Below are 25,797 nucleotides of genomic sequence, written 5' to 3' on the forward strand. Positions count from 1 at the left end.
CCCCTTAACCTACGATTTACGTTCGAGAATTTTGGGCCGAAAACGTAAACAAACTCGCGCAGCCTTCGAGCCATTCGCACGACTTGTGTAATACGATGACCCTTACTATGCCCATAATATTTACGTTTGGCCCGATCATCGTACTACGGACTATGCGCGCAGTTGTAGGTTAAGGAGTTACACACTGGAGTTAAAACACTGTTTTATATAAAATTAGTATACACGCATGTATAAACTGTTTGGACTTTACCTTTTGCAAGTCTGCATCCGCGCCAGCGCTACCACCGTGAAGAGTAGCGCATACATCGTCAAGTACTAAGAAGAGGCCTGGTGGACGTTTACCTTCCAAAAGCTCGACGACAACCGCATTATTAAAATACTCTATCGGGGTCCACTGTATATTTTCCGATACGTATTCTTCCTGAAATTTATCATCGATTTAACTATTTTCAAGAGCAACTCATCAAAAGTTCAAATTCGTCGAACAGTGTTATTTTTGCGCCTGTTACAGCGGTCTTGTGCCGCTCTCCCATTAAATTCTATCGAGTAAACTCTGTTGCATATTATATGACTTCGGATAGCTTTCATCGATGTTTCAGCGCACTTACTAATTCACACTTAGAATTGGCGAGTAGCTACTTTTTACAAATGGCGATATATTATTATTCGACGAGACACATACAGATAGCGAAGAATATAAATTTGCTAGTATTGCAGAAAATGCATCAACGATTGTATGCAATCGAGCGAAACGCGTATCATTAAAATGTTCATTAGATTTCATTTAACGTCCAAGATACAAATTTCTTATCATGTAGCACAGAAACTAGAAAATTTAATGAGATTAAAGAGGATTAAAAAGAATTTTATACGCCATTTTAAAGACACTGTGGCGGCACTCGACCACGGAAATTTCCAACAGCTTCGTGACACAAAGCGCTATACCTTCAAAGGGTAAGGACGACAGGTCTAATGTACCACCGATATCCCTACGGTTCTTTCGCCGAATATTCCGAAGATTGCATACGTGGCAACCGTCGCGGACTTCTAATAAACGCGCGCGTAGTGACAACAAAGAAAAGAGTCTGTTTGGTTTTGAACCAAAAGATTTAGTTTGCCCCGAGCTGCGAAAGGTTAAGCGTCATAGCGAAGCAAACACAATTAGAGAAACAGGTTATTGACTCTCGATAGTTCAGTGTTAATCGTTATTTGTTGTTAATTGTTAAGAGTTTAACAAATGTTATTGTTGAAAATCAAGAATATTTCTTGTGGGCATCTTCATCGACGATCACCTCAACACAAATAACGTTGATATTGTAACGTTAACAGATATATACAATCGACTTGGGAAACCTGAACCGCCTTGCACACGACACCAACTCCCAAAACAAAGGAATATGAATCGGCACGTAGGCATAAGAAGTAATCTTATAGAATGAAGGTATCTCGAACTCTGGTTCAAGAACCCAATATTTTTTTTTATTATTTTGCTGACATTTTTACGTGACAATATATTGGGCGGTTGTAATTAAGAATTAAATAAATCAAAATGCTTTTCTCTTATTACGTATTAAAACCTTTCCGTGGTCGCAATTGGCGATAATCTCTCTTTATACCTATTTTTCTGTTATGTCGTTGGATAGCGATCGAGGAAACTATAGTTTATGTAATAAATTACATAAATACGATTCCTGAACCGGATTAGGGGTCTGCGTTACCAATTAATGGTCGTACAAGATTGAATGGTTGGATCATGGATCATGGAACGCGTTGAATCGTCGATATTCGATCGTCAGAAACCTTTCGAATACTTTCACTTTGATTTGGGACTTGTCCCAAAGAGGGGAGAGGCAGCTTTACAACGTTTAGACCATGCAGAATTATCGCTTTAGTAGTTCTAACAATATTATTGCGTTATATGCGTTGTAACATTATTGGAAGAAGAGGAAAGTGAAGTTTCCATAGATACGTCTACGCTTTACGAATGCTGAAACTTTCGTTCGAAAGGAATTTACCATCGAATCTCGACAATTTACGGTAACAAGGTTATAATCGAATCATTCGTGAGACGATGGGTACGGGAATTCAATACGAGTAGAGAAACTGTATGGTGGTGGAAACGTGGTGGCCGGCCGTCTCTCGTTACAGAGGATGTCAAGAAACGTGTCTGCAATTCGAGATAGCAAACCGAAATATTCGAGTAAATAATAAAACGAGCAATATGAATAAACAATGCCATTAAATGTCTAAAATTTAGAATCTGTTATCGATATCCTCGCTATGGTCCCGCTATTTATGCAGCGATGGTCAAGTTGCTGAAGATGAATAAGGGCGCAAATATAGCCAAAAACGATTTTCTCAATTTTTTAACACGTTGACTGCTACGCGTGTTTTCACTGAAATCTCCGTCAGGCCACGCGTGCTGCAGTACCAAGCGTTTTCTGCTAGGTACTCCCATCGATATTTTAGTAATGTGAGTAAATAATTTTTTTAATAAACTATTTTCGTATTACTTTTATAACAATTTAATAGTTTTATTATTTCCTCTAGAATATCTTTTCAAATACCTACGACGATCCTTCGCAAGTAGTCAAATAAGCGTCACCCGAATACGGATGACGCGACCCTACCGGAAACTTTGCTGTCACCCGAATACGGGTGTCGTGGCAGTCAACGTGATAATAATACGATTAAGGAAAAGCAAATAGCCTATGTTTTAATCCGGCATCTCAACGATTCTTATGGCAATTTTCAAGTGAATCGGCTCGATACTCGAGACACGATCGAGGGACAAACGTACAACGTTTCATTTTTATATATTCGTATAATACGATCGAAAGAATTTTCGGGTGGTTGACGATTCGCAGGAAACGTGATTCGGAGGGCGGTTAGCTACGATTATGTAAACTTGCTGCAGAAATGTACAGTGCATACAATTACTCGTTTTTGGGTAAATGGCCAAGAAGGGAAAAGAACAGGAAAAAGAAAGAATGGACTAGAAGAGGTGAGAAATGGAGGGACACAGAAGCAAAAGGACGACAGTAGATCAAATTATAGAAGAAAGGAGAAAGAGAGAAGGATAAGGGAATCAAAATATAACAAACATTATAGAAAAATCGCCAAAGAAGAGTTACCAAAATACTTAGAAGGGAGGATGAAGTGGAAGGACAGAAAAATATTAGCAAGATTCTGATGTGGAAACGAGACCAAAGCAAGGGAATACTGGAAAGAAGAGGGAGAAAAAAGATGCAGGCTATATAAAAGGAAAGAAGAAGAAGACCTGACACATGTAATAGAAGAATGCGAAATAGGAGGACCAAAGGACACAGAAAAAATACTAAACGGGACTGGAGAAGGACTAACAGATCTGAAAACAATAATGGAGAAGAGAAGGGTAATACAAGACGGAGAGGAACGACAATAAGGAAGCACAGCAAGGAGGCAAAATCCCAAAAGTTGCCATAGTTTTAGAGACAGATTATATAATGGAGTATAATAGAGTGAATAAGAGGGGAGGTAGATATATAAGATATATAAAAAGATAAAGATATATAAGACTAATAGAATGTAAAAGCGTAATAGGTAAACGAGATGTAAAACCGAAAGGTCGTCCAAAGCCGAAAGGCACGGAATAAGTAATAATAAATAAATAATAATAAATAATACAATTACTCGTTTCACATTAGCATAGGTGTTAAATATGGTGATGGTTGTATCATAAAATACCCAATTATATTACGTTAAAACGAGTATTATCCTTTGCACGACTTTAGTACTATGGAGAACACTGTATTTTCGATATTTTATATATTTTTGCATGGAACACGCGCTCTGTGTATTTTTGCGCTTTAAAATTTTCCATAGAAATTGCCAGTCTATTTATAATTTATATTAATTTCATAAATTTATCGTAGTAGTTTTATGTAGTAATAAGGTAATAACCAACAACAATGAGAATGTTATCTAGGTGGCCATCGAGATTGCAAGTTGACTTTTCTTTTTCAACGAAATGTACATTTCTTTATACAATGTTCGATGCACTTTTTAATTCTCTACGAAAAGGTATCAAAGTACACGCGTGATAAAATGATTATTTTAAAAGATATTCTAACTTTAATCTCGCAAAGTTTATTCTATCTTTCATGCACCGAATTATTCAATTAACATCGGAATATCTTTTAAACTGTATATTTTTAGATACAAGTACCTCAATACCTTTTTGTAGAGAATTGAAAACTGTATCGAATGGCGTATAAGAAAGTACACGGTTCCATTTAAAAAAGCAAAGATCACCTTGAGATTTAAATTTCGAGAACTCCTCCACTTAGACAAATCTGCTGGTCATCGTAAGACGTCCTCCTTCAGATGGGACAAGTTTAATCCGCGCATTATATCTAATCTCCTAAAAGACAGTAAGTTATTCGAAAAAGTGTTTTAAATAAACTTGCGCGGATTAAAACAAGACACCCTGTATATGCACGATAGCACAGTTAAAATTTTGTTCACAAATATTCGCTATATCGCGTGGAGGACGTTGTACGGAACAGATAAAGACTGGAAAGAAAATAACGTTATTTTAAGGCGATCTATGAAAGGATACTCAAAGTTGAATCCTCAACGAATCATTTTAACCAATTTCTTAGCTTTGAATGGCAGGATTTCCCGTGACATCTTCTGCACCGTCGAAAATAAAACCGTTCTGTCGTTACAGTGCAACTGTATACTTCTACCAAGAGATTTCCATGGATAAGGAAACCGTTAGCCACCTGGTTTTAAAACTGATGAAATCTAATGAACTCCTTTAAATGTAATCGTTTCGTGCAAAAGAACCCTGGCACAGGCGATTAAATGAATAATTACACATACATCACCCTTACATATTTCTAAACCTTTATATTATATATGTTTATACATATTTATTATTTTATCATCGATGTAATATCATATAATAATAAATAGTATTATTAATAAGCATGTTAAGTAAGAAAAGTATAATTAATAATAAACAGAATTTATTCGTTTGAAAAAGCAATTATATTGAACAAAAATCATTATTACTTATTACTTATAAAATTACTTATTACTTATTACTTATTAAATCATTATTACTTATAGATTAGCGACTATAAATTTGAACGATAAATCGGTCTTCGTAAAGGAAACTTTACATTCTTCGAGGGATTATATAGTATGGATGTATCAGAAACTTTTTTGGACATGAAAAGAGACTAACAACTTGACGGTACTCTTTCAGATCGTCAAATTAGGGATACAAAGAGAAGAGAAGCTATTTGCGAATATCGAAATATTTCGTTGCCAGAATGATCAATTGGAAAGTTACGTAGTTGATTAAACGGAGAGAACAAGCATAAATTAACCATCTGTTAATAGTAATTTTTTGCAATAATATTATCAATACGGATAATTTTCTATTTGAAAATTCAAATAGAAAATCGTAACCGGAAGTGGGCAAAGTTGCGGTATAAGAATTAGAGCGTTAGAACATTATAAAATATTTAAAAAATAACACTCTTCCGTCATCCTGGATCGAATCAATCGTTATGATATATCAAAACCTTGCCATTCTGCGGAAATATGAGATGTGTAGTACACTAATTGTGATAGGGACGATCGTAGTCGAAATCAATAAAAAGAAACTGAAAATCAAAGAAAGGACAAAGGAGAAAGTAACGAATAGAATGAAACAGAGATAGGGAGGAGAAAGAGAGAAAGAGGGAAAGAGGGAAAGAGAGAAAGAGAGAGGGCGACGTTTCACTTAGCTATTTCATTACCTTCGCTCGATCCGTGGCCGCAGTGCAAACAGAGCCATCATCTGTGTAACGCGTATTCGATCGTACAGGACCGTTTCGAATTTCCATCGTTAAGATTCACGTGCAAATCATGACCGATAAATCGTCCGATGAATACAGAATGCTAGAAAATGCGAAATCCAGTGACATTTAGTTATCATAAGTGATTCATTATTTCCAAGTTTAGACAAGTTTGTAGTTTTAATTTGTTGTAACGAAATAACGCTTGATGTCGGTCATCTTTCATTGGTGTAAAGTGCACCAGTTTTTAGATAGCTGCGAACAACCGCAGCTACTACACCCGCAACATTGACTGATCCAAATAGATCGTATTCGCGTTGACCTATTTCAACATTCTACTTCAGGTACGCGCAAAGCACTTTTACCAAGCGAAATCTCTTATCAATTTCATCAATGACTACCGTTAGATACGTGCGTGTTTATTGCCAATTTTATCGACACTTTCTTCTGACTAAATAATATATCGTCCCTTTTATGCATGAAACACGAGCGTGTAAATTTTCTCTTTCCTAACGAACACTAACGTTATTTCCTACATAGATTCGTTGATTTGCTACGTAAATTAAACAGATGTGTATTGTAACAAACATAGTATAATAATGTCACGATTGTGCTTTACATCTGATTCGTTATCCTCGGAATTATCTCTGTAGTTTGGCGCAAAATGTATCAACGATATTGTAGTACTTAACAAATTCAGACGTGTTTAAAAATTTGTGTTTAAATAATTTCCAGGTTCTTTTTTAATACAACAAGAGAAAATTCTCTGCATTATTTATATCGGCTTTGGTATTTTCCGCAGAAAGTTTATTTTATGAAAAATATCCACATTGCCATGTACAAATCTCGTTATAGTCGTTTGAATATGGAATTTCAATTTGTAGCTTTTTATACAAAATATAGAATCGCTTACAGACTCAAGGCCGGGTTCAACTGACTTTTGCAAAAATATGACATTAGCACTTGTTGCGCAAAACCACCGATCCAATTACTTTACATTCAATCGTTAACTTCTATAATCTATCGAATCACAGGTTCGTAATATCGGCGTAAGAAATAATGGATATACTTTGATTTTGAATGCAAAGATGTGTATGTAACATCTGAAACTAAAATGTAAAGTGTAATTCTTTTAAGGGGAGGCTAAGGTTAATTCGTACAAAAATAAGACATGATTTTGTGAATTATTTGCGACGACACAGTTGAAATCTCTTTATTAAAACCAATAGTACATTAAAGTGTGGCATTCGAAGAATATTGTATAAAATTTTCACGGAGAAATATTAAAAAATACGGCAATGGCAGCAATTATTCGGACGTGTCTCGGAAAAAAGTAGAATTGCTCGTAACTTGGTGCTGGATCATCGGAAATCAGAAAATCAAAGTTCGTTCGTTAGGTAACAGTTTTCCCCAGGTAACGCTGGGAGGGTTTTTCGAAATTTCAATTTTTCACTTTTTTGGAACACTTTGAAGGGAAAATTAGCCGCAAATTTTCGCAAAATCGGCTAATTTGTGAAAAATTAAAATTTCGAAAAACCCTCCCAGCGTTACCTGGGAAAAACTGTTACCTAACGAACGAACTTTGATTTTTTGATTTCCGATGATCCGGCACCAAGTTACGAGCAATTCTACTTTTTTCCGAGACACGTTCGAATAATTACCGCCATTGCTGTATTCTTTAATATTTCCCCGTGAAAATTTTACACAATATTCTTCGAATGTCACACTTTAATGTACCATTGGTTTTAATAAAGAGACTTTAACTGTGTCGTCGCAAATAATTCACAAAAACATGCCTTATTTTGTACGAATTAACCTTAGCCTTCCCTTAATGCAGATAAGTAACTGATGGGATGAATTGTTCTAAGTCGAGAATTATTCTACATTTTCAAACAAATATTTTTATCGATTGAAGTAAAAAATGTTCTTCCTTTATTTGAGGTGCATGTAATGATAATCCGCGAAATATCATTTTTTATTTAAGCATAATAAAAGAGGATTGAACAATACACTGAGAATAACGTGTTGAAGAGAAAAGGTGGCTTATTAATATTTAATCTGCTGTTGTACATACTTTATACGTACACAGAGTGTCCGGCTTATCTGGAAACGATCAAATATCCGGAAAAATATGAACGATACGAAAAAATGTTTCGCACAGAAATTGTACAGATGCTTTTCGTGGTCATCAGATTCATATAGATATGGCTTTGTTATGAGACACAAGGCTGCAGTTTTCTAACGTCTTTAAAACGGTCAACCGAGATATCGTACTCGATATCGTGCAATTTTTGCCAGAAACATTTGTTCGTGTCGTTCATACTCTCCGAGATGTTTGAGCGTTTCCAGATAAACCGGATCCACTGTGCAATAAATAAAACTTCAGTGCGATGAAACATCATTGATACCTATTTCCACTATTTGCCCACTTGTTCTTGTTCCTGGCTGTATATAGGTGGAATAACATTTCTCGAAAGATGGTGACGTTGCACGTCTATTTTATCGAATCGGATAACAAAAATAGCATGTAATTTGTACGGTTTCTTGAAACGTACAGGGTGTTCCCGATCCGAACGAGATTGAATCAAATATCAGCAGAGCAATGTGCAGCTGCAAATAGGGCCCACTATTAGATGTAATGCTTGGAATTGCTGTAAGAGATCAGCATTTTGAACAGTCCTCGGTATCTTCGTTATATAGACGATAACTGGAATAATAATGAGCGTAGAAACGAAAATTTGTTTGTCCCTTTTGTCGCGATTTTCCTTGAAATGGAGCAAGGACCAGGAAATCTCCGAAGGATTCTTCTTCTTAGTTTATCGGTCCCGAACGCATTCCCAAAGCTTCGACGTTCAAATTAGGGACACCCTGTATATTGTACTTGTAAAACAAATCAGACGCAGCGTACATGCATATCACGTGTATAATAATGATTTTACATAACACCTAGGGCTACAATACATTTGGTATAAATTATTCTATCATATGATCGCGTTGAAACGATTGCTACGTTAGAAAATAAATTGAAGATGTTACGAATTGAAAGACGAAACACGGAAGAGCTTATTGGGGAACTCGGATTCCATGGAAAGTTAGACGCTACAAATAATCGATACTAACAAATTTATTCTCCTATAAATATAAATCTCGTGTATTTGTGTAAAGGAAATGATCGAAGAATTGCAGAATCTAGCACAGTTGATGACAATGGGAGTCGCGAACTGTAGCAGCGCGATCGTTGCACCGACCGAAAAATCCGAAATATTATCTCGAAATATTACGGAACATTGCTCGTTCCAGAATACAAACTCGCGGAATTTTTAATAGAAAATACACAGGGTAGTCCGTAATTCGCGACAAAAGTGGGGGTCAGAGAAATCTGAAAAATAGTACCCCTCGAAATAAGAGCAGGATCGAGAATAATAAAGTCGCATTGGACATATCATTTTCGAGAAAATCAAATTTCAAATAAGCGACTTCGACGTCCATACAAAGATAGATAATCGATAGTCGATGTTCTAAATGTGAGAGTAAGAGAAAAATGTAGAATACAACTTGACGTCTGGAGTCGTGTTTTTGACGAATGTATTTTTGTATTGCACGCTAAATAAAATATTTGAATCGTGAAAGAAAGATAATTGTCGATACATTTGTCCTATGTGTTCTCGGATCTCGTCAAAAATTGATCAAAGAGGAAGACTAATCGTAAAACTAATTAAAATACTATCGTTAAATTGCACAAAAATCCATTGGATCTTATTTAGGAATTGGAGCGTTGTACGTTTCTTATCTTTTACACAAGTTTTCCTATTATTCGCTTTACCCTCAACGATATTACAATGCATGAATTACTGCTTTTGTTTATCGCAAGTTTTAAAACAGTGTATAGGCAATCAGGCAAAACTATAAACAAGAATAAAGACAATATGTAAAAATTTATTTCAGCACGCTAGCATCTAAAGGCAATCTTTGAGACAATCGTTTGCGCTTCCTATTTCAATAACAACTTTATAATTTTTCTGACTTTGGAAGATTCATACAAGACAAATTGCATTTCCCAATACAGAAAAGTTAATGGATTTCCTTCCGGAGACGAAATAACAAACTGTAATTATTTAAGTGTGCGTCAGCCAACTTCGATAAAACGATCTAATCTCATACAATAAAACAAAAATACAAGTGTTGGAACTAACTTATATACTGTAACTAATATAACAAGAGAAAGAGATAAATTATTTCAAGTATAATACGATCCAGGTGGATTTTCGAAAAGAGCTGGATAAAAAGATATACAACGAATGTGAAGAACTAGAAAATTGGAAATGGAAGATTAAAGAAGTCGGTAGAAATAATAAATTGTTTTCGCGCAGATTATGTCAAAATGATTATGCAGCTGTCGCCAGATTTTTAATCGGCTATAAATTGCGATGTAAGAGATTTCCAAAATATTCTTTCCTTTTCTTCTTCTTCTTCTTCTTTTTTTTTGGTAGAAAATTACGGTATCACAGTTTAATGCATAGTAACAGTGCACAGAAATAAACATACCTGGTGATGTAGCGTTGCAATATCTTTGTGCGTTCAATTATAATAAATGTACCTCATATGCATTTCAAATTAATATAGATTTCCGCTCATAAACGTGTGGACATTTTAATCGGTTTGCATTAACAGTACATGTAATTAAAATATGCGACAACCGGACGAATTAATGACAAAATAACGAAGAAAACCGATATTTACTGTTTCACGAAATATAAACTGATTCTCATCTTATCAACTTATCCATGACATAGGAAAATTAAATATTTTCCGGATTCATCGGAGAGTTAATCGGTTTTAATCATTGCCAGAGTTGATCACGAGAATAGATCTATCCATTTGGAAGAACCTTCCTTATCTTGTTCACTGCTCAACGATCAAACAAACCGAGGATGATGAAGTTAAATAATAAAACCTACCCATGGTGTTTGATCTTTTCGCGAGTCATGACGATTCTAACGAAGATTAAGACCACCTTGCGTCTTTCTATTCATCGTTTTATAAATAATTCGCATTGTGTGAAAAGTAAGCAAGCGTTTTGATACGCAGTGTACGTAATAAGCATATACCTGTATATAAAATCAACCTATCGAATGGAAAAGTTACAGTTCGAAGGAAAAGGAATTTGTTAAACTAGGCAGCGACAATAAGCGTTGCAAGCGCGGACTAATAACGATAATCGATTAAAATGAAAGTTAAAAGTAGTACAAAGTACGGTATACCGAAAATGAAACTTGGAAGCGGACGAATGCGGGCATAACTGCCGATAGAAACTTGAATCGTTTGACAGACCGACTCCACGTGGACTCTTACGTTCACCGAGTATAACCGAGTACGTTCACCAGGGCAACGAATGCACTTGCACTTTTTAAGAGAACCTGTTTCCACTTTAACACGAGCCTACATCGAAAGAACCACACCCACTGACAAGTCGGACCATAGATCTCTTTGGAAAGGAGGACCTTTCCGTTACTCTGCTAGGCGAACAGTAAGACACGATTACAGAGATTATTGCGCGGTATTTTCCTCGATATTAAACGGCACTTTGTAACAAAGAGTTAAAAAAAAAGGAAGATTTATTCGATGCACAAACCTATTAGTTTTTTACACTTGAAACTTTCACGATGATTAGATGATATATTTGCGATTCTTTGGATTTCGTGCTTTCGTGTTCGTATGCTGCGTTTTGTTTCGATCTTTTATCACTCGGTGATTACAGTTCGCTTTTTCAGCACAGACCTACTTATTATTTGTTAATTGAGCGTTTAATTGATCTATCGTGTACAGTAATACGATTCCAATTCTTGTACGATCTTTATTCCTTTAGTATTTTAATTAGTTACAAATAAAAGTCTACTTAAAGGTTCGTTTATGTCCTATAAAATTAACAATTAATAAGTTTAATAGCATAAAAACGGCTATAATATATCAATTTATGACCAGGGATATCATTTACTTGAATCATTATAGTTTTAATATTAGCGTTAACAGCTAATTTGTGCGTCGAATGTTTCTAAGAACCATTGAAAGTAATACATGGAGAATCTTCATCTTTTATACAGAATTATACTAATTTTTATTTCAACCAAAAAGCAACTCTTTTTTGATAAGCATAGGAGCGAAAATTTGTTAACTATGGACGAAGTAGAGATGTAAATAAAATTAACAATTAACAATTTTAATAGCATAAACCATTAAAAAAAAGGTTAAAATATACCAATTTATGACCAGGGATATCATTTACTTGAATTATTATAGTTTTAATATTAGCGTTAACAGCTCTAACACTGGCTTGTACATGGAATGTTTCTAAGAACCATTGAAAGTAATACATGGGGAATCTTCATCTTTTATAATCTTTATTTCAACCAAAAAGCAACTCTTTTTTGACAAGCATAGGAGCGAAAATTTGTTAACTATGGATGAAATGGAGATGTAAATAAAATTAACAATTAACAATTTTAATAGCATAAACCATAAAAAACGGTTAAAATATACCAATTTATGACCAGGGATATCATTTATTTGAATTATTATAGTTTTAATATTAGCGTTAACAGCTCTAACACTGGCTTGTACATGGAATGTTTCTAAGAACCATTGAAAGTAATACATGGAGAATCTTCATCTTTTCTAAAATTTATACAAATCTTTATTCCAACCAAAAAGCAACTCTTTTTTGATAGGAGCGAAAGTTTTGACTTGAGCGAAGTTTTTTGAAGTTTTGATAGGAGCATAGGAGCGAAAATTTGTTAACTATGAAATGGGGATTTAAATAAATGAAATAATATAAACGAATGAAAAACATATTCGAATTATGTGCTATAGTTATTATTTAGAATATCTGTTCTAATTTTATTACAGTTGGACTGCAGATTTTTTACAGAAAGTTTGAAAGTGAAAAATTACACAGAATGTACGTAACACGAGAAGAATATATAAGATATACAACAGAATATAATGTTTTCTATAATACTTGTCAGATAAAACAATCTTAAAAATCAAAAGTATGAATTTGTTTAAATCCTCGGTTCAATTATAACATAAAAACGAAAGAAGGATAAGTGTAAAGATATTATAATACAACAAACTCGAAGTAATAGTAAATTCTCAAGCTTCTGTTCTATTCTTGGTTCGAGGTAAGTGGATTGTTTAAAAGAATCGAACCACTATCTTCCACAGCCGCGCGATAAAACCTAAGAACTCGATGTTTATTAGAACGAATCATCGCATCTAAGGGAGATTGTAATTCCATATTCGCCTAACATGCGACTTACAGAAACAAGACGAGTTCTATAAGACGTTATTTTACTTAGCTGAACGTTTATACTTGGGAAAAAAGAGAAAGCTTGGCGGATTCTTGGCAATTTGAAAAATAAATCTATCTAATTTCGTAAATTCTGGTTCTGATCAGTTTCGGAGAAAATATACGTTTCATATTCGAGTCTTGAGATGAAGATTCAAGATCGAGAAAAATTATAAAGCATTTTTCCAAGTTTGGGTACTTTTCATGAATATTACGCGCGTTTAACGGTAAAGATAAAAATGTTCGTACTCTCTTTTCATTCGGAGAAAACGATTAACTGACTCTAGCATTTGTTTCTTCTTATATTCTTAGAAATAATACGATCGATGCAAGAAAAGACTTTGCAAAAGTTGCGTATCCATCGAACAAAAATTTAACATAACAGTTCGATATTTTAAATAGTTCACGTTTTAAATTGAATTACGAAGGATAAGATATATTAAAGAGATTTAAAAGGATTATAAGTAACAAGTATTCTGGAAGAAAAATCGATGTAAAATATAATATAAAATTTCAACTCTGATCTACTTAAATCGATTCTCCTCTTAAATATAACTTTGAGCTCCCTTGTTCGATTATGACAACTATATTATATTACTTTGGTATACGTATGGCTTACGTAAGTGAAACAAGAGAAATTGTATCATTCTGTTCCTTAAGGTTGCTCTTGCGAACAGGTAAAACTTTCACTGCGCGTTTATTGTAACACGCTTGTACATACTGTCTCGTGTGAGTGACCAGGTGCACTAACGTTCTCCTCTTTTTCGTTTCTTATAATTGTAGCGAAAGTGGACAATATTTGTAATAAACAGAAATCGCCATATATCTGTATATCTATAGAATACCTAGATATATTATAATATTGGGCATATTTTGCCATTAAGTATACTGTATATATGGAAATATGTTATAGTTTAGGTATAACAATGTATATAATGAGTTATGGTAACTCAAGGTACATGGCAATGTAAGACTTAGTATGTAGGTCACTAAAATTATGCTAGAAACACTGCAATGTATATTTATATCATACATGTACATAGGTAGCATGTTAAAGAGCGAACGAAATTCTACTGAACGTGCGTTTATGTAACCAGAGAAGATGTACTAACTTTTACCCTCGCTACGACAAATAATATACACAAAAGTTCTTTTCTCGTTAATTACTTTCAATAAATGTATATACATAGTTAACTTGAAAATAGCAACATATTTGTAGAACAAAGTAATTAAGAAGTAAACTATTCACAGAAAAATGACTTTATCCTTTCCTTTTCTAAGATTGACAAAACGTTTTAAAATATAAAATGGCATTCCAGAATGTTGGCAGCGGTAAATTACTACACGGCAATGGTGCTCTTTGCACTTATACAGCGATCATTCTCGGCAATGGTTCTTCCAAGGCCACCTTCTTCACCAAATTATATCCAACACTTTGATCGAAAAGGAAATGACCAAAGATTCTACGGGGGAAAATCTTTACCAAGTTTCTCACACAGTTCCGACATGGAAAGAGCTAATAGTGCTAATACCAACGATTACAGGTATTAATTATGTATTTACAATTTCTATTATAACTTCCTATAATTTTTACTTTTCTTCTGTTCTGCATAAATACTCTCACTTTCTCTTCCTTCCTTTCTCCCAGAGTCACATCTCCATGTCAAGTGATAATAAAGTTACGCGCTATCGTTATACTAAGAGTTTCGGATAAAACAACTTCCGCTTATAAAAGCATACTTCAAATAATAAGAATTAGGATAAATTTCTTTTAGCAAAGATGCAGTTGACGCATTTGCGATTCTTCGGATTTCGACTGTTTTCGATAGCACGACGATTTGGACGTTATAATTATCATAGACACAAGAAATACAGATCAGGGATGTCGTGCCGAGGAAATGAGCCTTTATTAGAAACAAATACCTCTTAAGAAGAAAAAGAGAGGCTGCATTAAATATCTCTATCTTTTTTTCAACAACGCTCGACCACGCTCTTCGTTAGGCACTCACTTCACAACTTCATCTGAAGCACCACTTCATCTAAAGAATCCAGAATTATCTCCTTAACGCTAGAATTTTCACCGGTGTGGTGAAAGTGAGCAATTTGTAATTTTTTATAGAAATTTTATAGATAAATAACGATGCGTTTTGAGGAATTTCGATGATCCCTTATAAAATATAATATCTAAATGGACGAAAGATTATTTTTCTCCTTACGTTATATACTTTTCCATACATATATCTTCCATCTTGATACAAGTTCTTTAATATAAGTTCTACGCTTTAGACATAGTTCTAGACGATAGTTCTAGTCTTAAATAATCTCCCATTTCATATTAGTATAAAACAGATAGTATAAACCCATAATTGTATAAATCCATATATACGCCTTAGATATGGTTTGCTTCTGGTGTGGCAGTTGAATGCACGGTATTTGATTATAGCATGTGATGTATCGTATGTTCGTTTAATTTTATTCGTTCAATTATCGTATACGTCATTATACATATCTATATTACTAGTAAAACGTTACTATGATCTGTGGCTAAAGTAGGACTGACTTAAGAGGGTCCAATATACAAGACTGCGTAAGAAGTAGATGTAAAGATAGGAGAAGTTGTATGAAAATTGTATACTTAAGATTCTGGATCTTTTACACGTTGTGTAATTAAATCAGTGTTTACCAAGTACTTTCATAATCAATGTATTATCAACATGGTCTACATGTTCTTCTCTTTCACCAATTTTGCCTCGTTTAGGTTTCCTGAAACTGTACGTATCTTTATAACTGTATATATATTATCTGATGTTAGCTCAGGTTCAAAGTGAGGGCCACTGTCCATGAAATGTCACTCCATAGACGCGTTGATACTAACGGTACTCTTCCATGCAGCGACCATTGTCAAGTAATGTTAAGTAATGTGCACCATTTTCGTCATAACGACTGACGTTAACATCGTAAGTAACGAGGTATACGTTACAGCCATAAACGAATGTAGCGATACAGGATGAGAGCGACTTGCTCGTCGCTCGACATTTTAATAACGGGACGAAGTGTATCTTACCCGTACGCTTCGCAGACCGAACATCGACGTAAACGCATCGTCGCGTCTAGTAGGCTACGCTTACGCTTCTACGAAGCGACGTGACGCTTCCCGGATAGCGGGCCTTAAAGTAAAACGAAAGAAACTTTGTCATTATTTTTGCTAATTTCAGAAAAAGAGTGCTTCCGATTCTTCGGACGTGTCTCATAAGAGGGAGATACATAGAATATATATGTAGACTATGTACCATTGGTGGTTCCATTGAAATCATCGACATAAACTTCACCGACACCAGCTTTGACCGGTAGTACAAGGAAATAAGAGAGCATTTTTACTTATGTAGCTTTATTGATGGTACAAAGGTGCTATCTCAAACATAACGCAAGCTATGGATTTGATATTGATTTGTGTTGAAATTACGCTCAAACTGAAGGTAAATTAATTGAAATCAAACCACAATTTATTTAATTGCTATCCAGCTTGTACCTTGTAACGGGTTTGGGTCAGTTCTCTTAATTTGTTGATTATCCGCAGCAACAACCCTACATAGGTAAAATTTCTCTTTTATTTGCCCGTGCTAATACCGCCAATCGGGTAACGCTGTTGTCGGTTAAAGCTATCGTCGGCGATGACGGTGAAGACAGAGTCGATGATTTCAATGGCACCTATATGTCCATGCTGAATACTCTTCGCTCGACACTTTTCGAGATCGTTTCTTTCATACGTGTAGACCTAATAAAAGAGAAAGCAGAATAAAATACTGCTTAATTAATTATGGTCTATCCTGATTTACTCTCTTTCTATCCGATTCCTTCTCTACTTTGTCGTTATAAATTATGGATTTTGTTATTTTAATGCTCGTCTGAAGGAACGATCCGTTACGATCGGTTTGTACAATTTATACTTGATTTTTAGTATGCTGCATTCCGACCTTCATCGTGTTATCAATTTTAAAATTGGTCACATCCTTGGCAAACTTTGATACCGAGGGAAAATGGTGAAAAGTTATGAAACAGAAAGAATGATGGATTAAAGTTAAAAGGACCGTCACGATTTTACGTCCTCGTAACGCGGAAATTAAAAACCATTAAAAGTAAATGAGGATTGTCATATAAGCCATACGAAATAAAAATTGATCATGGTTAATACATTTACAATTTATTGAAACGTATTTGAGCCGTGTTAACGAATTGTGACAAAGAAAATTAATTAATGACAAAGGAAAGAAATTAAGCATATTAGACGTATATTATCGTTTGTAGACAGGATTGTACCGCTTTGTACCGATATTTTGTGAACATTGCTTCGAAATATTTATATCCTTGATTCCATTTGTTAATGGCGCACGTAGCTGCATTTTGTTTCACCTTTGAAAATTTATTTTATGAAAACTGATGCTTGATACTATCTTCCGTATCTGCGTTCAGAAATATTGAAAAATCAGGAACCGAGTTAAAAAAAGGCTATTTTTCTTTTTCAGTCTCGTAGAAATTGAACTTCAAAGTCCAGACGAAATGGACGCGTCCAGCCTTCAAAATATCATACACGCGATGCTGAAACAATCTGAAGAAGCTGGCAACGAGAGCTATCCAAATCCAGAAGTGGTACCTCGCTCAATTTTTGGTGTCAGAGATGTTGGCCTAAGTGCCAACTTCAAAGCAAACGCGGTCAACGAGGGCAGACACGTTTTAGCAGATCCGTCGAAATTTCAAAGTTTCGATGAAAAGCTTTATTACTTAAAGAATAGCAGACCAAAGGTTTATGTGAACGTACGAGGCCATAGCGGTTCTTTTCACAAAGGCGTAACATCTAGAACGACTACTATTCACGATCCTATAGAATTTCTTAGAGTGACACCTCCTCTGCAAAGGCAAACCGACTGGACATCTCATCGCAATAAAATAATTCGACCGTTAAAAAAAATTGACCATCAAACTAATACAAAACGCGAATATGGTAAAAATCTTTCGAAAAAGAAAGCTAAAAAACTTAATAGACTAACTATAGTTTACGGTTTAGATAATCTCTCCACTACTGAGAGCTCCATGGTGACTTCCAGCGAGTTACCGAAACAGATACCAGCACCACCGTCCAAATTTCCAAGTAGAATATTAATGGTACAGACCACGCCTGTTCAAAGATATGCTTTGAAAAGAACGAATATATTGCCAGAATATAGTTTCTCAAACGTTTGATGCTTTTTCAAATACTCGAGCAATTCTTTTTACAAGGTAAACAAAAAAAATCAGTTTGCGAGAAAAGTGGATAGATAGTGAAAACAGATATCGATAAAGTTTTGATAAATACGGCTTGTTTATACAAAAGTGTAAATATTAATTGCAATTACTTACTCAATAATCTATATACTATAAGGATATGTAATAAATAAAACTTATGGAGTATTGGTACTAGTTTGATAACTTCATCGATAACTGCTTCCACTATGTTCACTTATTTTTGTCCCCATCTGTATCTCATTCGAAACCACCGAATGCTCGACGATACTGTCACAGTTTGCGAACAATGATAATTTTTCTATACCAAATAGGAATACAGAAAGATCTTACGTGCATGTTTTATAGGATCATCGTGAAAGGTAAGGTTTTCAGGAGATTTAATAACTTGCATCTTCACTTGCAGAAAGTGACAGAATTTAACATGTAAATACATAAACTTGTTGCGTAGAGTCAAACCGAAGAAAATAATTTCTATAGGAAATGTCGAAGAAAATGTTAGAGCTTACAAAATAATGTATCTAAATAAAATTGTTGAAAGTATGTTGCCAGATAGAAATATCTATAATTTCGTTTCAAAATTTATACACTTAACTTTAATTTATATACTTATTTAAAGAATTTGTTATCTTTAATCTTAAGTTGTACATTATATAATTTCTTTAGAAACATTACAAGCATACTTTCCTTAACATAAGTTTATGGATGATTTTATTTATACATTACAATCAGATGCGTACTTTATATAAAATGTCAAAAAATCTAGTTTTTAATCAAGAACAGATTCGAAACGTTAAATAAATTAACTGAAAAGTGTAATCATTATAGATCTCTGAATTAATCTATTTCTGATCTATTTTGATCTACTTTTGTAACTATGTATACTATGTACATCACGTAAAACTATATTCGTACTCTAAACATTTCATATTTCAAAATATATTATCTCATATCTGCTGCAACAATTACATACATATATATGTATACAATGTGCAACTTATGGATTATATGAAAAAATTATTTTGTAATATATGTACAAGCACCGATGATTATGTATCTAATCTTAATTTAATTTTATCTATTTAATTTTAGGTCAAGTTTTTTAAGTCCCTTAATATTAAGTCCTTTTTTGATAAATTATATCTACAATTTATTGATTCCGTAAAAAAGCATCTTATATTCAGTTATATAGCCGTAGAACACACTGACTAAATATCCATATTCTTATGAACAATAATGTACAATATGTACTATTTGTATATTTATAAATAAAAGTTTATATAAGAAAATTGCAATACTTATAGATTGAAATACTATTATATTATATCATACAAAGTATAAATTAAAAAATAAAGCTGCAATAGAACTTTAACGTATCTCTTATTTCGATTATTTATAAAGTATTCTACAAAATATCGTTATTCAATCTTTAAAATCGTTTCGATGTTTTATGGATTAATGGAAAAGTCTCTTCATGAAAATTAACCAACAGATTTAATTTACGAACGTTCGATCTTATATATTTTTATACTTTTTATATCTTTTATTTCTATACTCGCTAAATATGCATCTTGAAACCACTCAATTTTATACCGAACCAACTTTACTTGTTAAAGTTACTTTCAGAATTTATGGTACAATATTAGTGAAAATTGAAAGTTAAAGTAATTTGTGAAAATTAAGATATATTTTTCTAGATCTCGCGTATCGTATGCAACGTTAACAAATGAATTGTAATATTTAAGTATCTACGAATAAGCGAAAATCAATGAACATTGAAATTATTTTAATTATAAATCATAATAAAATTATAATATAGTTTCAATAAAATTATAAAATCATTCACGAACAATAAAAATCAGTTTATTTAAACTTATAGTTATAATTATATAGTTTAGTATAAAAAATTATTAAACTATACCAAGAATCTGAAACAAAATTCGTACTTACTTGTTCTGCCTTTAGAGTGAGCTCTATGAAGATCTGTTGTAGTTTCTCATTCACAAAATTTATACAAAATTGTTCGAAACCATTTTTTTCAAAAATCTCAAATCCGTAAATGTCCAAAATTCCAATTTCAAGACCCTCGGTATTGGTTTCCATAGCTGAATTAATTTTCTGCAAACATTAATATACAAGGTAACTCATACAGAAGCTAATATTCTAATTTACTTGTAAAATTATAAATTCTGACATTAAAGTTTACTAAGATAGTGGTAGAATATATATACATAAAATTAGAGAACTGTATTTGTTTTTTGAAACCGAAATCTTCAATTAATTAATACATATACATACAGAAATGCCAAGTAACATCAAAATATTCAGCTTCATTAAGCTCGGAATTTATTAAAGTTATTTTTCATTAAAGTTATAAACTTAAAAAGTAATATCTTAAGTTGAAAATTAAAATCTTCTCTTACAAAAATAAATTTATAGTCTAACATATAGTATATAATATATAATATATAATAACAAAGTAATAAAACTCATTGTTTCTTTACAAAGTGAAAAACTATTTGTATTATCAAGAAAAGAACTAGAAAATGTTCAAATAATAGAACTATCACTTTTCTGATATTAAATTTCGTTTGTTCAAATGAATGTTTAAAGAGCAAGGAAGATATTCTGATATTGGTGGCTCTAAGGATTTCTTTAAATATCAAATATTCTTTGATATAAATACTTGCCGCTTCTTTTTATAAAAATTACCACGTTTATAGTATAAAATTTAAATAACGTGCCGACGAAATATAATATCTTAAATGTTGTATTTGCTGAAAAATTGTAAAATTTAATCGATTATGAACGTTATAACAAATCAAACGCATATAACAACTACTATGTGAAACTTAGATTTCAATTGGATAACATATTTTTAAGACCGTTGATTAATTGTTAGCATAGAAATATATGCACTTACTTTAACCAGATAATCAAAGAGTCTAGCATAGATATCTTTCGCCAATGCATCCCGAGTATAGACAGCTTGTTCTACGTTTAACGTAACATCAACGCTCTCAGATTGACTTCCCCATTTGGATTCAAATTGACGTGATATTAATTTTTGAGATAGCTGCTTTACTGAAATCTCAAGCAAATGGGATGGAAAATCGAGATCTGAAATATATAGACGATATGTAATAAATGCTTCGTTTCATGTATTAGTAACCTAATCTGTTCAGCCAAGCAACTAACCCATTGTATCGTATGCAGTGAGTCAGATATAGACAGTCACAAAAGTCTATATGCGTTTTAATTAAGAATCGACCTAGTACACGCGTATGGTAAATCTTCAAATTTATTTGTCTCAGAAACGAAGCATCTTGTAAACAAATTTTATTCTACAATTTTTACTTATTCTCACGTGCAATCCGGAAATAACCATATTCAAATATATTTGATAAATATTTCTCGCAACTCGGTTTTCTCGAAAACGAAACCTCGGACAAAGAGGTCTATTTTCTATATAGACATATGCAATATAAGAAAATTGCAAGTTTTCAAAAAGGTATCACCGAAAAACAGACAGACAAATAGAACCTTATTTGTATCACGTTATAATATAAAGCTTAACTTTGTTGAAAATTTGTTTCTTCCTATTCATTTCTTATAGTAAAATGATTTGCTACTATTTCATAACAATCGTGACTGCATATTACTATTATATTAAAAACGTTTATCATTCTTTCGGTTCCAAGTCCCAAGTAGAGGACATATAATTAACGCAAAAAGATTTACAAACCGCGTACACGTATATCGCACGAATTCAGGAATCCGAAATAAACATCAACGCGTTAACTACATTTTACAAATAACGATATAAGTTATAACACTGAATGGGGAAGAAAGATACATTTTAAGTAGCTTGAAATTTGCCTTTGATAACCGAACATGTATAATGTATACATACCAGGTATGTAAATATGAAACCGGAATTTTTGTATAGAAAATACACGTTTATTGTATGAAAATGATTAAAAATATTTTATTCGAAGTATTGCCCATCGCTAGCTATACATTTTTCCCACCTGTCTGGCAATTGGTGGATGCCACGCCAAAAAAACTGTCGCTCTTTTGAGGCAAACCAGTCATCGAGGCATTTTCGTACATTTTCGTAAGAAGTGAAGTGCTGGTCAGAAAGTGCGTGTCCCATCGATGCAAATAAATAGTAATCGGACAGAGCCAAGTCTAGTGAGTAAGCCGCGTGCGAAAGTATTTCCCAACTGAACGCTTCGATCGTTTCCTTGACCGGTTTTGCTGTATGCGATGGTGCATTATCATGAAGCAAAATTACTTTGTGTTGCCTTTTTTGATATTCTGGTCGTTTTTCACGCAAAGCTTGATTCAAATCGATCATTTGGTGTCGGTAGCGCTCAGTATTAACGGTTTCGCCAGGTTTTAACAGCTCATAATAGATCACGTTCCACGTTCCACGTTCCACGTTCCACGTTCTTCGTTCCTCGCGTCAAAATTGCCACTTCTGAATTTTTTAAACCACTCAAAGCACTGTGATTTACCAAGGGCATGCTCACCGTAAGCTTTGACAAGGATTTGACGCGATTCTACAGCAGTTTTCTTCAAATGGTAACAGAAAATCAATGCTGTCCGCAAATCGTAGTTTCCAGGCACAAAATTCGACATGTTCAACGCTATTATAAACTATGCTGTTGTATGAAACTTGTATTGTTCTGAGTCGAAAATGTTTCTGAGATGTCAACAAAGACTTTTGGCATCAATGACGCAGTTTAGCGATAACTACATTATCTGCTAGGGCCATCTATAAGCAATTTCCGGTTTCATATTTACAGACCTGATACATGTAAATATACATGCATAACTGTGTATTTAACGCAATATCTACTTTTTTAATGACTTAAAGATTACCGTTTTACTTGTATTTCACGTATTTGTGCACATCTTTAAGATATAGTATACATATACGAAATGATATTAGGTTCACCCGTGGTTTAATTATAGTAAGTAAAAATATGCGAAAAGATGTTAATTCGACTGTACTGCTATCATTAGTTCAGCCACTATGTATACACGAAGAAAAGAGGGCTATTTTCTTAATTACTCTATAAGCAATTTGTTTTCAACAAGGTCGCAACTTTCAAGGTTTCCATCTTTAACTATAACTTTTTTCATTAATCCGTACTTACATCGTTTATCAGCGATTTGTGAATAATTTCCGTTCTCGACAAATTGAATATTTCCTACGTGAAGTATTCCAGCAACGAGTCTGAAAATATCAGTTACTTCGGAATCGCTCATCGCCATTATGTTCAATGCTGAAACGAATAAAATAACGATCGATAATTTAAGATAAGGGTAAACGTAAGAATATAAGAATAAATTTCTAAACACTAGCAACTGTTACATCAATGGAAAGTTTCGTAATTTTCATTTTATTTTAGGAGTCGCACTTCCAGCGATATAATACGATTCTTTTAACGACCCAAAATAAGACCTACGGTCGACTACATTGTGGTATCTTCAGGACATATACGTATTACGTATTAATAATTATTTATATGCTTGTTCTTTATTCTTTTCTTCTTCCTTTCTTTTTCTTAATGTAAATGTAATTCATTGAGACATTCATTGCATTCAGGAATTTTAGAACAAGATGAGAGAATTTTCTCGTTCTATTCCTCCAGGTATGTCGATTCTCTTTCCAGGAAACAATCTCGTTACTTCCTCTCATTTGGAGTGAAATTCTCTAGAGCCAACGATACTATTGTTCAGCTTGTGGTCGCTTACAGTGCAATAAGTACTTGTACAGTTTCATACGATTACTAAAAATTAATATTATGAAAACTGAAAGCAGATGTAGGGAGTCTGCTAGAAAAATCGCTTCATTGGGATTATGTACAAATACTTTTTGTACAGTGCTTGTCATTGTAATTCATCGTCGTTAATCCTTTCGCACTAATAATAGCGCTCGCGAAGCTTTTAAAAATGAAAAGTTCACTTTGATTAAAAATGTCCCATTTAAGAAACCTTGATCCACCTAGTCAAGGTCGAACGGATATTACGATCGTGATATAAGCGATGTAAATAATATCAATAAAATAAATCGATATAACTTTTAAGAGTAAAACTTTTGCCTGAAACATTTTCTTTTAGAACCTTTGTTTTTGAAATATTTTACACTTTTATACTTTTGTACTAGAAATAACGACAACAACTTTTTTATTCATCATCTTATAACAGTAATGTTATTTTATCAAGAACCTATTCGCTAAATTACTCAAAAATTGGATGAATTTCGGATACCTAAATGATCCTTGAACCTCAGTTTCTGTAATCCTTGCAACACTCGCATATTCGGGAACTCAAATTCTTACCTTTTAAAGTTGCTTCAAAGTCATGAACGTCGTTCACGTCATCGACTTTATGCCCTTCGCCATAATTGAGGTAGTGGTAATAATCAACATCCATCAATCCAAGTTCAGCTGAAAAATAAAAGATTACACGCATAGAGCATAGAAACAGCAACTATTCAGACGCGGACAAAAATAAATAGATAAGTGGTGCAAATAGGTATGAATGAAGTTTAATCGAACTAGTACTATTGTTATATAATTAAGTTTCGTTTATTATACATGCATATTACAGTACATGGTTTATTTAATAGATAATTGAAATTAATATTTAGATATCTTTCTATACAGACGTATTCGAGGATACTTCATTCATACCTATTTTCGCACTATCTGTCCACTTATTTTTGTCTCCGCCTGTTCAAGGTTCATGCTATACAATGTGGTGTTCACTGTATCGGTCTGCATGATGTTTTTTGTCATGTAATCCGATATAAAAGTTCAATATAAGATAAAAGAATCCGATAAAAAGATAGTTAATGAAAATAGATCTCTATTAAAACGAATAACAGGAAGCAAACATCCTTGAAATACTGCTTTTCCATGACAAAATTCAAGATTACGTAAAATTTTCTAAAGTGAAGTTACACGATTCTTTTTAAATATTATATTGCCAAAAGCCTAACAATTCTTGTTCACGTAATACCAAAAATTTGTAGCAGTGAAAATAATGCTCCATACAGCCCAGACAAGTTATATCCCTCTCTTAATTGCGCTTAACGACCAATACGAGGAAAGAAAGGTATAATTCAAAAAGTTTCCTCTAACTTTCCTGTAAGTTTTCTTCGAAATGCGGTTTATAAGTAAGATATACGACTGCCCAATCTCTTCTTCGTAGGAAATTTATCGTACGATGTAAAAAAGGTATACGAGGAAATATCGTAACACGTACAACTTAAAATAATGTTAAAAATAAATGAACAATCTTTTAGCGCAATATGTCGCAAACGCTACG

General features: G+C 33.4%; 2 protein-coding genes and 1 long non-coding RNA gene across 7 annotated transcripts in view; 2 read left to right on the forward strand and 1 right to left on the reverse strand.

Annotated features, from left to right (window-relative positions):
* LOC126923665 (unconventional myosin-Ie-like) overlaps window positions 1–25,797 on the reverse strand; it is a 43,122-nt gene that overhangs the window by 9,966 nt on the left and 7,359 nt on the right. For all 5 annotated transcript variants that reach the window (XM_050737369.1, XM_050737352.1, XM_050737362.1 and 2 more), the window contains 5 exons: window positions 24,807–24,914; window positions 23,619–23,747; window positions 21,377–21,573; window positions 20,404–20,571; window positions 251–421 (listed from right to left, as the gene is read on the reverse strand). In XM_050737369.1, coding sequence (XP_050593326.1) covers window positions 251–421; window positions 20,404–20,571; window positions 21,377–21,573; window positions 23,619–23,747; window positions 24,807–24,914 — 773 coding nt within the window. The remainder of the gene's footprint in view (window positions 1–250; window positions 422–20,403; window positions 20,572–21,376; window positions 21,574–23,618; window positions 23,748–24,806; window positions 24,915–25,797) is intronic.
* LOC126924071 (uncharacterized) lies at window positions 1,974–4,093 on the forward strand. The gene is made up of 2 exons (XR_007713408.1): window positions 1,974–2,473; window positions 2,551–4,093. It is a non-coding gene; the product is annotated as an uncharacterized LOC126924071 (long non-coding RNA).
* LOC126923945 (uncharacterized) lies at window positions 5,671–18,764 on the forward strand. The gene is made up of 3 exons (XM_050737893.1): window positions 5,671–6,175; window positions 14,496–14,720; window positions 17,700–18,764. Exons 2-3 carry the CDS (start codon window positions 14,497–14,499, stop codon window positions 18,412–18,414), a joined length of 939 nt encoding a protein of 312 aa, XP_050593850.1. The 5' UTR covers window positions 5,671–6,175; window position 14,496; the 3' UTR covers window positions 18,415–18,764.

The sequence above is a fragment of the Bombus affinis genome, chromosome 2, assembly GCF_024516045.1.
Source record: "Bombus affinis isolate iyBomAffi1 chromosome 2, iyBomAffi1.2, whole genome shotgun sequence".
In the NCBI taxonomy this organism is placed as follows: Eukaryota; Metazoa; Arthropoda; class Insecta; order Hymenoptera; family Apidae; genus Bombus; species Bombus affinis.

Excerpts from the sequence above, each read along its gene's own strand:
- LOC126923945 (XM_050737893.1), top strand. The coding sequence starts at position 14,497 with ATGTTGGCAGCGGTAAATTACTACACGGCAATGGTGCTCTTTGCACTT. Across the intron at positions 14,721-17,699 it reads GCTAATACCAACGATTACAG|TCTCGTAGAAATTGAACTTC; the intron begins GTATTAATTATG and ends TTTCTTTTTCAG.